Source organism: Mauremys reevesii, linkage group 10 (assembly GCF_016161935.1).
Source record: "Mauremys reevesii isolate NIE-2019 linkage group 10, ASM1616193v1, whole genome shotgun sequence".
NCBI lineage: Eukaryota > Metazoa > Chordata > Testudines > Geoemydidae > Mauremys > Mauremys reevesii.
In genome coordinates, this window is record NC_052632.1 from 37,245,292 (window position 1) to 37,257,688 (window position 12,397).

The 12,397-nt window shown below is 49.3% G+C and overlaps 1 protein-coding gene across 1 annotated transcript in view; it reads left to right on the forward strand.

Moving 5' to 3' along the window:
• Positions 1 to 9,272, forward strand: part of CSPG4 (chondroitin sulfate proteoglycan 4) — a 34,541-nt gene extending 25,269 nt beyond the window's left edge. Inside the window, exons 6-9 of the mRNA XM_039491982.1 lie at positions 90 to 224; positions 1,473 to 1,639; positions 5,839 to 6,022; positions 7,087 to 9,272. Coding sequence (XP_039347916.1) covers positions 90 to 224; positions 1,473 to 1,639; positions 5,839 to 6,022; positions 7,087 to 9,041 — 2,441 coding nt within the window. The 3' untranslated portion in view covers positions 9,042 to 9,272. The remainder of the gene's footprint in view (positions 1 to 89; positions 225 to 1,472; positions 1,640 to 5,838; positions 6,023 to 7,086) is intronic.
• The last annotated feature ends 3,125 nt before the right edge of the window (positions 9,273 to 12,397 follow it).

Sequence of the window (12,397 nt, forward strand, 5' to 3'; positions counted from 1 at the left end):
CTGCCTTCCTCCTATGGGGTAAGAGTTGTCACTGTCATGCCAGTGGATCCCACTGACTGATCCCTGTCCCACTAACATGCTTTCTGCAGGACCCCTTGATGGTGGCTTCTCCTTCAATCTATCTGATGGCGAGAACATCTCCCCCAGGCATTTCTTCACTGTGAGCGCCCAGAAGAAGCTGGTCATCACCTTGGAAAACAAACAGGATCTCACTCTGTGTCCAGGTGAGTCGCCCACAAGAGGAAAGAGGGGTGACCCCAGTCAGGGCTGCTGAAAGGAGGGGAGCTGGGCCAGCAAGAGCCTTGAGAAGTCAGCGAATCAGCAGCATCCAACAGCTCCAGTGGCTATTGGGTTAGGTTGGTTTATGAAAGGAGAAAAGAAAAATCAGTGGAAGACTGTGTTGAAAGAAACACGAGTGGGAGTAAGGTGTGTCGGGCTGAAAGGCGGGAGGGCTGATGGTAACATATGGGCGCTGATGGAGGCAGAATGAAAGACAATGCAGGAAAAGGTAGATGCTTTGAAATCTATGTGTTGGGCCTTTGTCCTGACTGGCTCCTACTATGCCAGTACTGCCAGCAGCCCTCCCCCAGAGGATCCAGTGTGCTACTGTTCATCCACGCGGACGATTAAGCATGCTGCAGTGGGAGGCGATGGGGTGGGTGATCTGGCACGAGAAAGAGCTTGGCCTGATTTGTGACTCCGCTCCCTTTCTGAGAGCACAGATGGCATTTCACCTCCTATTGTGTGGCATTTACCTAACACTCAAGTGACACTTTCCAGCCTAGCTGCACAGAGAGAGGGAGACACAATAAGAGGCATCTGTTGCCCATTGAGACATAAGGACTCAGTAGCCTCTTAGGCTCAGATTTTCAGAAAAATGCACCGGCAGCAGCATAGCCCAAGCTGCACAGTTACCGGATTGCATGGCCAGCACAAATCGGGATCATTCTTTGTGCAGATGGGGCACTTATGATCATTTACTCACGTAAATACCCAGTCCATGCTTGGAATTATGGCAGGTGTGGAGGCAAATCATGCAGACATTTTGTGTGCACGTAAATGGGCAGCAAAGCCAGCCCTTAAAGGCTGTGGTTGGTTAGCTTAAAATATATCTGTGTGTATAAATATTTACGTCTAGCACTGAAATCCACTGCAAAACTCCCATTGACATCACTGATGCAGGGACAAGTATCTGATGATACACAACAGATGCATATCAATGCCCCACCTGCCCTTTTTCTGTCCAGGGGATTAGCCCAAATTCTGGGATGGGACTTGAATCTACAGGTGTAAAGATATGAATGAAAGGGATGGTAAAGAAGCTAATGCACTCTGATCTGTGTGGTTATGCCAGGTACCCATGCAGTTAGAGGCATCTTAGCCTATAAGATACATCCTTCTATAAAGGGGGGAAGGAGGGAGCACTGATTGGCTGCTGTGAATAAATGCACTGTATACTATTTGTTTTAAAGGGACTCTTCAGCCAATCACAAGCCAGAATTTGAAAGCAGTAACCAACAGCAAAGCAGATTCCCGTCCCTTATTTTACAGCATAGAGGAGCCCCCACAACTGGGCAGGCTGGTGAAATACCATCTGGGCAGTGCCAGTGGGCCACTGGAGAACTTCACCCAGGCTGAGGTAAGTGCTCCTGCCTCCCCGTTGTCATGTCCCTCATGTTATGTCATGTCTAATGTTAGAGAAGAGACAAGATTCAGGTGCCTTGATTCATTATTGAGGCTGCTGCACCAGAGGCGTTGCCATGTGTGGGCCGAGGTGGGGTGTGGTCCACCCTATTAGCAGCCAGGCCTGCCCAAATCTGAGCATGGTTGAATGCCAAGTGTTAGTAAATTTCTTCATGTGCACTATCAATGATTTGCTCCGATGGAAGACCTTGCTCACTGCCTGTCCAGCATAAATTGCAGCCCACCCAAATTTCCCTTCCTAGCTATGCCACTGGGCTGCACCTGCGCAAACCCTATAGTTCTCACAAACCCTCCAGCTCCCAGCCTGACTAACACAACTGGATTCTACAGCACAATGCAGTCTTCTTTAGTCACAGCTGAAATATATGCAAGGAGACTGGATGGCTCAAGGCAGCAGAGCCATTTACTTCCCTGTCAGCAGGGCAAATCCAGCCGTCGCTGATAATGACCAAACACTGTTGCATGTGACCTGTGGTGTTTGGCGGTCTCTGCGATGGGAGTCAGTGGTCTCAGACCACTTCCCAGTGCATGGGAGAAGTATCAACACAACCAACGGCCTTGCTGGCGGCCTCAGAGAAGAGGCCATTGAGACTAACTGGCTTTTCCTGCCCTACAGAAGGTCCTAAAATCTGGTGTTAAAGGGGATTATCGGGCTCTGTTCTGGAAGCCTGCTCCTGTGTTTGGAGGTAGACAGAGGACATGTGTCTCCAGCCTTGTCAAACTGGCATGTTGCACCAGCTCTGAATTCACTGCTCATTCCTGGATGAAACATGAGGGCAAGATCCACGGCAGCGGTAGAGCAGCACAGTGCCATCAAAGTCAATGGAACAGCACCAGCTGAGCATCTAGCCCTTCCTTTGCCAAAAGTGAGGCCTTCCTCCCAAATCACAAAGCAAAAAAAGACGTCATTGTCTCTCTCCACCGGGTGCCACACTGCTCCCATTTCAGCACAAATCTTGGTCCTGGCAGCTTTGACTATAACCTGGGGCCTGAAACCCCCTCGGGTCTGCCATAGGTATCTCGGAATTCTGGAACCCTGTGTTTAATAGCAAGCAACCAATTCAGAATTTGGCTCTCCCCACTCCTCCTGGCATTAGCATTTCCTGTGTGCTACTACATTATTTTGCAGAGCAGGCTGTAAGATCAGGCATGCTTAGACTGAGCACACTCACCTGCTGCCTTTCCTTCCATGGAGGGACAGATGGGATCCGGTATATTTCTCAGATTATAGATTACATTGCAGTTTGCAGGCTGTTCGTCTCTTTCACCTCCTCTCTCATCTTTCTCATTCTGCCTTTCTTTTCCTTCTTTTCTCTCTCTTTTTCTACCATTGCCATTCTAACTCAACACACATACCTCTCTCTTACAGAAAAGTCTTACAAAATGCTATAGTAAATGCACTAATAGGATTCTACAGAAATGACTCTCAAACCCTTTTGAATGTAACAGAGAATTTTACCCCCACTACAGAAATTCAAAAAACTGGCCTGGACATTCTATCGAAATGTGGCCTGATTGTTCTCTCTAGGAACTTTCCATGAAGGATGCAGCATTCCTGAGTAGCTTCTAAACTTTGGTAGCCATGATTTGATTTCAGTTTGCCCACTGTGACAGCATGGTCTAGTGATTAAAGCAGGAAGTTGGGATCTATTCTCAGCAATGTCATTGAGTTGTTGAGCAGGTCACTTCACCCCTCTGTGCCCTTTGGTAATATTGGGACAGTGATACTCACCCACCTTGTAATGTGCTTTGAGATTCTTGGATGAAAGGTGCTATACAAGCACAGAGTATTACTACTATTCTGTTCTGTTCTCTGAGGGCTCAGCACCCAACCACATCTGTCACAACAGAAGAAAGAGCAAATACGCAGGAGAACACTGCTCCTCTCACCCAGCACTGCACTGATTCAGACTTCCCCCGAGATCCCCAGCACAGAACTCAAACCACATTTTGTTTTTCATTTCATATCCTCTTTTTAATCCCCACCCCCTTGGACAGTCCCAGCAAGCAGCAGGGCTCTAAACACTATCCCATCAGATAGGCGCTGAACTCTTCTGCCATCGCCAGCCAATGAAATATTCACCGGGTTACCACAGCAACGCATGCAGTTGCCACAGCTCCCTTGACATCACACTCCAGAAAGTCTGTAGCAGATGATGGCCCCAGTGTCCCCAGCAACATGTGAACAGGCGGATGGACTGTTCAAACTGGGTCACCTCTGATGGGGTTTCAAATTAGGGATCTCTCCCCCTCCAGAAATCTACTGCTGCCTTCAACAGAGTGAGGGGGGTGCAAACGTGGAGACATCTAGATTAAAGAGAGGGCAGAGGGTACTTTAATAATTTTTACAGTGCAAGCCAGGAAAGGCCTGCTATCCAAATAAGGCACACGTAGCCAGGCACATACAGAAGTACAATTGCACATCTGAATTGTGCACACATTGATCGTGGCTGCACATGCAAATCAGGATTGTGTAATCGACCATTTGTATCCACAAATAGCTGATTTAGGCAAAAAATCCATGTGACTGCACATACAAACTAGGCATATATTTTTGCATATACAATTCTACCTGCCTAGTTCTGGAGAATTGCATTTAAGGGAGGCTTCTCACTCTAATTTAACCCTGCTTTAAACAGCTACAGCTTTCAAGTCACAGTTTCTTTTGCTAGTAAAACTATGAATGTTTTCCATATCTTCCCACATGAGCTATTCTCAGCCCACTTCAGAATGAAGATCTCTCCAGTTCTGTGCTTGCCATATCCCTCCATAGTAGCCAGTCTCAGCCCAGCAAGTAAAGAACTGGGAGAAGAATCAGTCTTGTCTTTCACCATCTCCCGACAACATCATTTTTATACATACACCTGAGATCCCAGTCCCATTATGTTAGGCGTTGTACAGACATTGTGAGAGACACTCCTAGCCCTAAAGCACTTACAATCTAAATAAACAAGACAGACAAGCGGGGAGGTGACATGCCCAAGATCATCCAGCACATCTGTGGTAGAATCAGGAATAGAACCCTAATACCCAGGCCAGCATCTTACCAATGCTAGACCAATGCTCAGAACTACTATTACTCATTGTTTTAAGCTACTCCTATCTCAGTGTTGGCTCCAATCCTTTGCCCTTCTGCTCTGCTCCTGCCCACATCCCTCTATTCTCAGCCCAATGCAGACTGAGGGCCCCTTCAGCACTGCTTGTGCCCATCATGCAAACAGAAGCGTTGCCCCTGTGGCCTGAACGGGTAGCCAAAATTCGGGGTCTTGCAGTGTTGTTTCCATTAGGACAAGAAATCAGCGATACAAGTCAGTTATATTCTAGATATAATCTTGTGTATTTACTATGTACACACAGGCCTTTTTCCCTGAGCATAAAGAAACAAAGCAGGCAGTTTCCTGGCTCAGAAATCCCCATGTGTGCTCTTCTGGCAAGCTCTGTGCCCAAGAAGCTCTGTTCCTTTGCAGATCACACACACAGCTCATTCTCCTGGCTTTCTGCCTCCAGCACACACTGCTTGCAACCAATAGCTTAACTCCTGCACTTGCACCAGGGAAAGCCTTCAGTGCTCACGGCTTAGCTCTGACCTGCCATGAGGCCACTGCCTTGGACAGTCGTCCCCCATACCATCATCTGTAGCAGTTTTTATTAAATAAAAAGGCTTTTATTGCTCCCTTGTTTAGGCCTGAAAGAGGGTGCTTGGCACCCCATTGGCTTTAGGATCTGAAACACCCGCCCAGTGGCAGCCACTAGCACCTTTCAGCATAACAGAGAGCTTGATTCTCCCATTCTTTTGTGTTGGGCACCAAGAGGGGCACTCGGAGGCAGCATGACCCAGTGGTTAGAGCAGAGAGCTAGGAGTGAGGAATTCTGGGTCCTACTCCCTTCTCTCCCATCAACTCACCATATGACTCAGAGCAGTCGCTGTGCCTCAGTTTCCTCACCTGTACAACACTGATAATGATACCGCAGTGATTGGCAATCTATAAATAAAACACATGGGCATTGCTGAATTCAGTGGCAGTTCTGCATGCTGGCTGGCTGTAGGATCCTGTCCAGGAAACAGTATTGGGTATTATTTCTTGTTTTATTTTGCTATGATTAAAAGGGTGTTTGCTTTTTGTTTCAAATCAGGTGGATAGTGGAATAATTTTCTACCAGCATGACATGCCTCAGCAGCCATTCTGGTTTACCCAGGATGCTTTTCACTTCCGAGTCTCCTCCCCGCCCACAGTAACCAATTCATGCGTCCTTGGAGTGCTGGTCTCGTTCGAGGCAAGCTGTCCCCAACCCTCAACGAAGCTGTGGAGAAACCAAGGTAAAAGAGCCATGGGGCTGCTGGGAACAAAGCTGCGCTGGCTCCATGAACAGACGAGGGAGGCTGTGGCTAAGGGGAGGGAGGGTGCAGACAATGTCATCCAGGAAGCAAGGGACACAGAGCTGTAGGAACAGCCATTCTGAATCTCCACACTGAGATCCCAGTTCAGGAAAACAACCCCATGCCAGACAGCACTTCAGCACAAACAAGTGCTTAAATGATTTCCTGAATCAGGGCCCTTCTGCAGCAAGGACTCTCATACACCTCTACCCCAATATAATGCGGTCCTCAGGAGCCAAAAAATCTCACCGCCTTATAGGTGAGACCGCGTTATATCGGGTTTGGTCCAGTACAGTGTGCCAGACTGGACCGGCTTCCCTGGCGGTGATTTAAAGGGCCCGGTGCTCCAGCCACTGCAGGGAGCCCTGGGCCCTTTAAATCAACGCCGGAGCTCTGGCTGCAGGGCTCGGGTGGGGATTTAAAGGGCCTGGGTCTCCCCAAAGCGGCCAGAGCCTCTGGCCCTTTAAATCATCGCCTGAGCCTGGCTGGCTCCGGCAGCCAGGCTCAGGCAGTGATTTAAAGGGCCCGGGGCTCCACACAAATTCGGGTATAACGTGGTAAAGCAGCGGGGCTCAGGTGGCCCTTTAAAGAGCCCGGGGCTCCCCGCTGCTTTACCGCGTTATATCCGAATTCATGTTATATCGGGTCACATTCTATTGGGGGTAGAGGTGTACTTCTCTTCTCTCGGTCCTTCCTTTGCTGTGGCTTCCCTCTTCCTTCTGTACCTCTCAACCTTCCTCAATTCCTTTCCTTTCCTCCTGTTCTCCAACAGAACTATTGTGATACATTGCATTTGTTCTCCTTCCCCTGCCTCCAGCTTTCCTTTGTACCTCTCTTCCTTGAGCTCTCCTCCTCTCTCTCCATAGCATGCTCTATTTTAGCTCCACCGTCTCTCTCTCCCAGCCCTCCTACCCGTCCCCCACCACTTCACCCTTTCTGGTTCCTCCGGGCTGAGAGCTGTTGTCATCAAGACAGTCACAGGACTATGTTCTCTCTTCTTCCAGGCCTCAGGATCCTGGAAGCTCAAAGAGCGCAAATTGACACCTCAGTGCTGGATGCTTCCAACCTGTTGACCAAAGTTCCGGAGTCCAAGCGGGCATCCTATGATGTAGTGTTCCTAGTTACGGAGCTGCCCACCCATGGGCACCTTTCTGTTGCGGACGTACCCATCAGCAAAGAGCATCCCTACTTCCTGCAGTCTGATGTGGTCGTGGGTAACCTGCAATACGCTCACCATGGGTCTGGGACCCGGGAAGATAATTTCAGATTTAAGGCTTGGCTGCGGCCTAGGGCTATGGAGTCTACTCGGCCTCCACAGGAAGGAGGGGGCTTTGTCATTTCTGAAGCATTCAACATAACAGCGAGCGAGATCAATGAGAAACCACCTCGCCTCACAAAGCAAGGCCATGCTCTGCAGGTTCTCCAAGGCTCCTTGGCAGTGCTCTCCCAGGATCACTTGGATGTAGTAGATCCTGACAGTTCCCCTGAAGAGGTTGAATACAGAATCCTCAAGGGGCCATCCAATGGTTTCCTGGCCAACACACACAACAAACAGGTGCCTATCAGTCAGTTCACCCAAGCAGACATCAATGCTGGGCACCTAATGTTCATCACCAATGGGAGTGGTTCTCCTGGGTCCTTAGAGTTCAGCATCTCTGATGGGCATAATCCACCCATCTTCACTTCTCTAGAGATTGAGGTTCTGCCTGAAGTAACCACAGTGATGAGCCAGATGCCCCTGGAAATACCCCAGGGCCTAAACATTGCATCGCTGTCCCGAGAGCACCTCCTGGGGGCATCACACCCAGGGGAACAAGAGGTCCATTACACAATCACCAGGGATCCAAAATTTGGCCAGTTGAGGGTCAATCAAAGCCCAGCGAGAAGCTTTTCCCAGAAGCAAGTGGACAATGGTGAAGTGACTTTTACTTTCACAGATTTCACTTCCGCCAAAGATGAATTCCAGTTCCTCTCAATGTCCAAAGGAGTAAACACTTCGGGGGGAGTGAATGTGACAGTCAAGGCCTGGGTCAGGACATGGCAGGGGATTCGGTGGCCGAGGGGAACCACCACCCTTCTGAACACCAGGGTCCTTGATGCCAGTGAGCTGGCCAACAAGACAAACAGCATCCCAGCTTTTACAATCCTCAGAGCCCCCCAGGGCAGCCATTTTGTGAAAGTCTCAGGAGACAAAGAGAGTCAGCATGCGTCCATTGATACCTTCACTCAACACGACCTCGAGCAGGGGCTGGTCGGGCTGCAAGTTCTGGAAATGGAAGATGCTGGCCATCACTTGTTGAATGACAGCTTTCTGTTCGAGCTTGCAGCTGATGGGGTGCCACCTGCCCTGGAATTTCTGGGGTATAGCACAGAGCCGTACAACTCATCCATGCCATATGGAACCCCGCTGCTCAGAGACCCCCACCTCCCAGAGACAAGTGACAGGCAAACGCCCCAAGAGGTGAGCCCCTCCTCAGAAACACTGGCCACCCAGCCCCAGGGCTCTGACCATCTGAGCCACAACACTAGCAAGCACAACATGCTTCCAACAGCCGCGGGGGGCCACGAAGCCACCACAAGCCCCTCTCCCTTGGAGGGAGGCACATTCCTCAGCTTCATTGAAGCCAACATGTTCAGCGTGATCATCCCAATCTGCCTGATCCTCCTCCTCCTAGCATTAATCCTTCCCCTGATCTTTTATCTCCACAAACGCAACAAGACCGGGAAGCACAACGTCCAGGGGACAACTTCCAAACCCAAGAATGGAGCAGTGGTCGACCAGGAAACCTTCCGCAAGACTGACCCGAACCAAGCCATTCCTTTAACAACTGTGAACCCTCTGGAGACCAAAGAATCGGGGCCCACGGGCAAAGGGCCAGGAGGGCAGCAGGAACCTGAGCTACTTCAGTACTGCAGGACATCCAACCCTGCTTTAAAAAATAACCAGTACTGGGTCTGAACGCTGGGCCGAGAGGCTAAAAGGCAAGACTGTCTCCAAATAGAGCTCCTCAACCTCCTGGATTGTTACCGAGTCATCCTGCCTCTTCCTCCTCCTCCTCCCTGACAAGCAGGAGGCAATCCCATTTACACAAGAGGACTCCTGGGGATGCAGGGTCCCCCAGATGGTTCCAGAGTCTCACTGGTATGACAGCAGGGAATCTCTCTGAAGGGAATAAATATCCTGACATCCCACGTCTCCCAGTTGTTTGGGTGGGATGGAAGGGGGGAGGGAAAGGACGTCTGAAAGCCAGATAACTCCTGTGGGTGAATTAACTGTGCAGTGTAATGGGACGGGGGGCAGGGGAAGGTTGTGGGAATACAGTGTGCCCCCAGTGAATCCTTTCCAGGCAGATATTTGGCCACCTCAATAGCTCCTCTGCACTGGGAAAGAGTTACAGATATCAATAAATCATAGGACAGTAGGTCCTGGCTGGCCCATCTCACTCAGCCCAAGCACAGGAGTGTCTGCACATAACCATTTCAGTGAGGCTGGTGGGAGGTGAGCTTTCCACCAGGGTGTTTTTGAAGCTCTGGCACACAAGGCAAGATTAAGAGCAATTTGCATTCAATCAGGGTGGTCACAGAGCCCTCCAAATTCTGCAGGGCTAGGTGGTCTGAGGCACTGACCCTTACGATCAGAAAATCTCCACTGCCAAAGCCAAGGGAATTTAAATTGTCCCCACCCATTTGGAAAAGCAATCTCTTTTTCTCTGAATATTTGTCATGTGTTGCATCAGATGGACTGAACAGTCATTTACCATATTGCACAACAGGTAGAAGGAATGTAACAGATTACAAAACTGGAGCATATTTGCAGTGATTAGGGTCTATCAGGTTGCCACTATCTGAGACGTCTGTTGGTGTGTGGAATATATTTTATGAAACAGATGACAAATATACAGGATCTGATCCTCAGCTGGTGTTAACTCAGCAGAGCTCCACTGAATTTCACCAGCTGGGGATCTGGTCCTGTGCTATATCGGACCTGATTCTGCTCTCCCTTACATCAGTGTAAATCAGGAATAACCCCACAGAAGTCAAAGGAGATACATGTGAGAGAAGAATTAGATCCGTTATAACAGGGGTAGGCAACCTATGGCCCGCATGCCAAACGCGGCACACGAGCTGATTTTCAGTGGCACTCACACTGCCAGGGTCCTGGCCACCGGTCCGGGGGGCTCTGCATTTTAATTTAATTTTAAATGAAGCTTCTTAAACATTTTAAAAACCTTATTTATTTTACATACAATAATAGTTTAGTTATATATTATAGACTTATAGAAAGAGACCTTCTAAAACGTTAACATGCATTACCGGCACACGAAACCTTAAATTAGAATGAATAGATGAAGACTCGGCACACCACTTCTGAAAGGTTGCCAACCCCTGCGTTATAAGGACACTCCAGCAGAAGTACCCACAACAGGTGGATCACATCATCATATTTTCTAAACAAACATTCTGATACTCTCCAGAGGGGATGCCCTCCAGACCTGTTCTCAGCCCAGCTAGTTCTAGAACAACATTTGGAAAGAATGGGTCAAATTCTGGGTCTTGCTCAGTTTTTACTCAGGTAGAATTCCCATTGACATCAATAGAAATTAACCTGAGTAAAGACAGAGGAAAAACTAAGTTATGAGCTCAGGCTCTGACCCAGTAATAGTCCTTTGTATTGCTACAGCTGAGAATCTCATCTCTCATTGAGAATGCGGTAAATCTGGTGTAACTCCACTAAAGCCAATGTACACAATTCTAACTCACAGTAGAACTTGGTCTTAATTTAAATGTACTTTTATTGTTCCTTCCAAATTGACTGTTTGGTCCTGGGACCCCAGGGGTGTTCCTGTTATATTAGATCTAGTGTCAACGCAAAGATGAGACATTTATTTTGCTGATGCTGAAGTTTACTGTTTATGTACGGGGACGAATTTTTAGAACTGTGGGTGCTAAATTGCACGTCGGACTCCAGATGCTAAACTCCAGTGTGTGTGTGTGTGTGTGTGTGTGTGTGTGTGTAAACCCTGCTTTGTGTGCACAGCTACCCTTGTGCACAGGCGAATCAGAGCATGCATACATTGCTATTTGCAAGCTTAGAAATGTATGCGCAGTGTAGCATGCACCCTTTTGAAAATCTGGTCTCAGCGTTTCTATAATAACCAATACCTTATCTCTGAGACTGCTCTTGTGCTGTAGGACATGAAGGGCTGTAATGAACTGCAATGGAGTTGAGGGCTAGGTTTCATTCCAGCGGGAGGAAGAGGGAGGCAAAGACACATTTCAAGTTTTCTTCCTCCTCGTTTGACGATGCATGCTCCCTGCATGACACTAGAAACTTAGCACTCAAGAAAGTAAGACTGACAGCACTGACCGGAGCAGGGTAGCGCAGGCTTCTCACACACAGATCTGCCAGTCCAAATACCTTTGTTCCAGTTCTGGCCATGTCTGCATGCAGTTTTACCAATGCATCTCATTTCTGTCCAGCAGCAACCCTGCCATTCCAGTCAAAACTCCAGGTGCATCACTGCTAATACACTCCCATCCCAATGGGAGACACTCCTAGACGTCCACACAGCTCTTCCTACACTCCCACATCTAGATTTTTATCAGCACATTTGTCCATTATCAGAACCCCACAGAGCTCTGCCAATACACCTCAGCCCTGATCTGCAAACGCCTTGTGCTGTAGGGAAACAGTATGGCCTAGCCAAGAGGGCACTGGACTGGGACTAAGGAGACCTGGCTTCTATTTCTGGCTTGCAGGGCCGGCTCCAGCGTTTCTGCCTTCCCAAGTGGCAGAAGAAAAAAAAAGGCATGATCAGCGGCACTTCGGTGGCAGCTCTACCGCCGCCGCTTCATTCTTCGGCGGCAGGTCCTTCCCTCTGAGAGGGACTGAGGGACCCGCCGCCGAATTGCCGCTGAAGCAGGGCCGGCTCTAGGTTTTTTGCCGCCCCAAGCAAAAAAATTTTTGGCTGCCCCCCGTCCCAGCCCTGGGCTCCTTGCCGCTCCCCCGTGCTGCCCCAGCCCTGGGCTCTGCCCCCCCCCCCCCGCTGCCCCAGCTCTGGGCTCCGCCCTTCCCCCTCACCATTGCCCCACGCACACACCTCCTGCTGCCCCAGCCCTGGGCTCTCCCTCCCTCCCCCACCTGCGCCCTCCTTCTTCTGCCGCAGCCCTCGGTCACTGGTAACTCGCTCCCAGGGCAGGTCACTCAGCAGGAATTTTGGATGTGCACAGAACACAGACAGGATTGGTTCCCATATGGTTACAGAACTGCAGTAAAGTGGAACAATTTTCAGCTTGTGTGATTGGAGGATATCT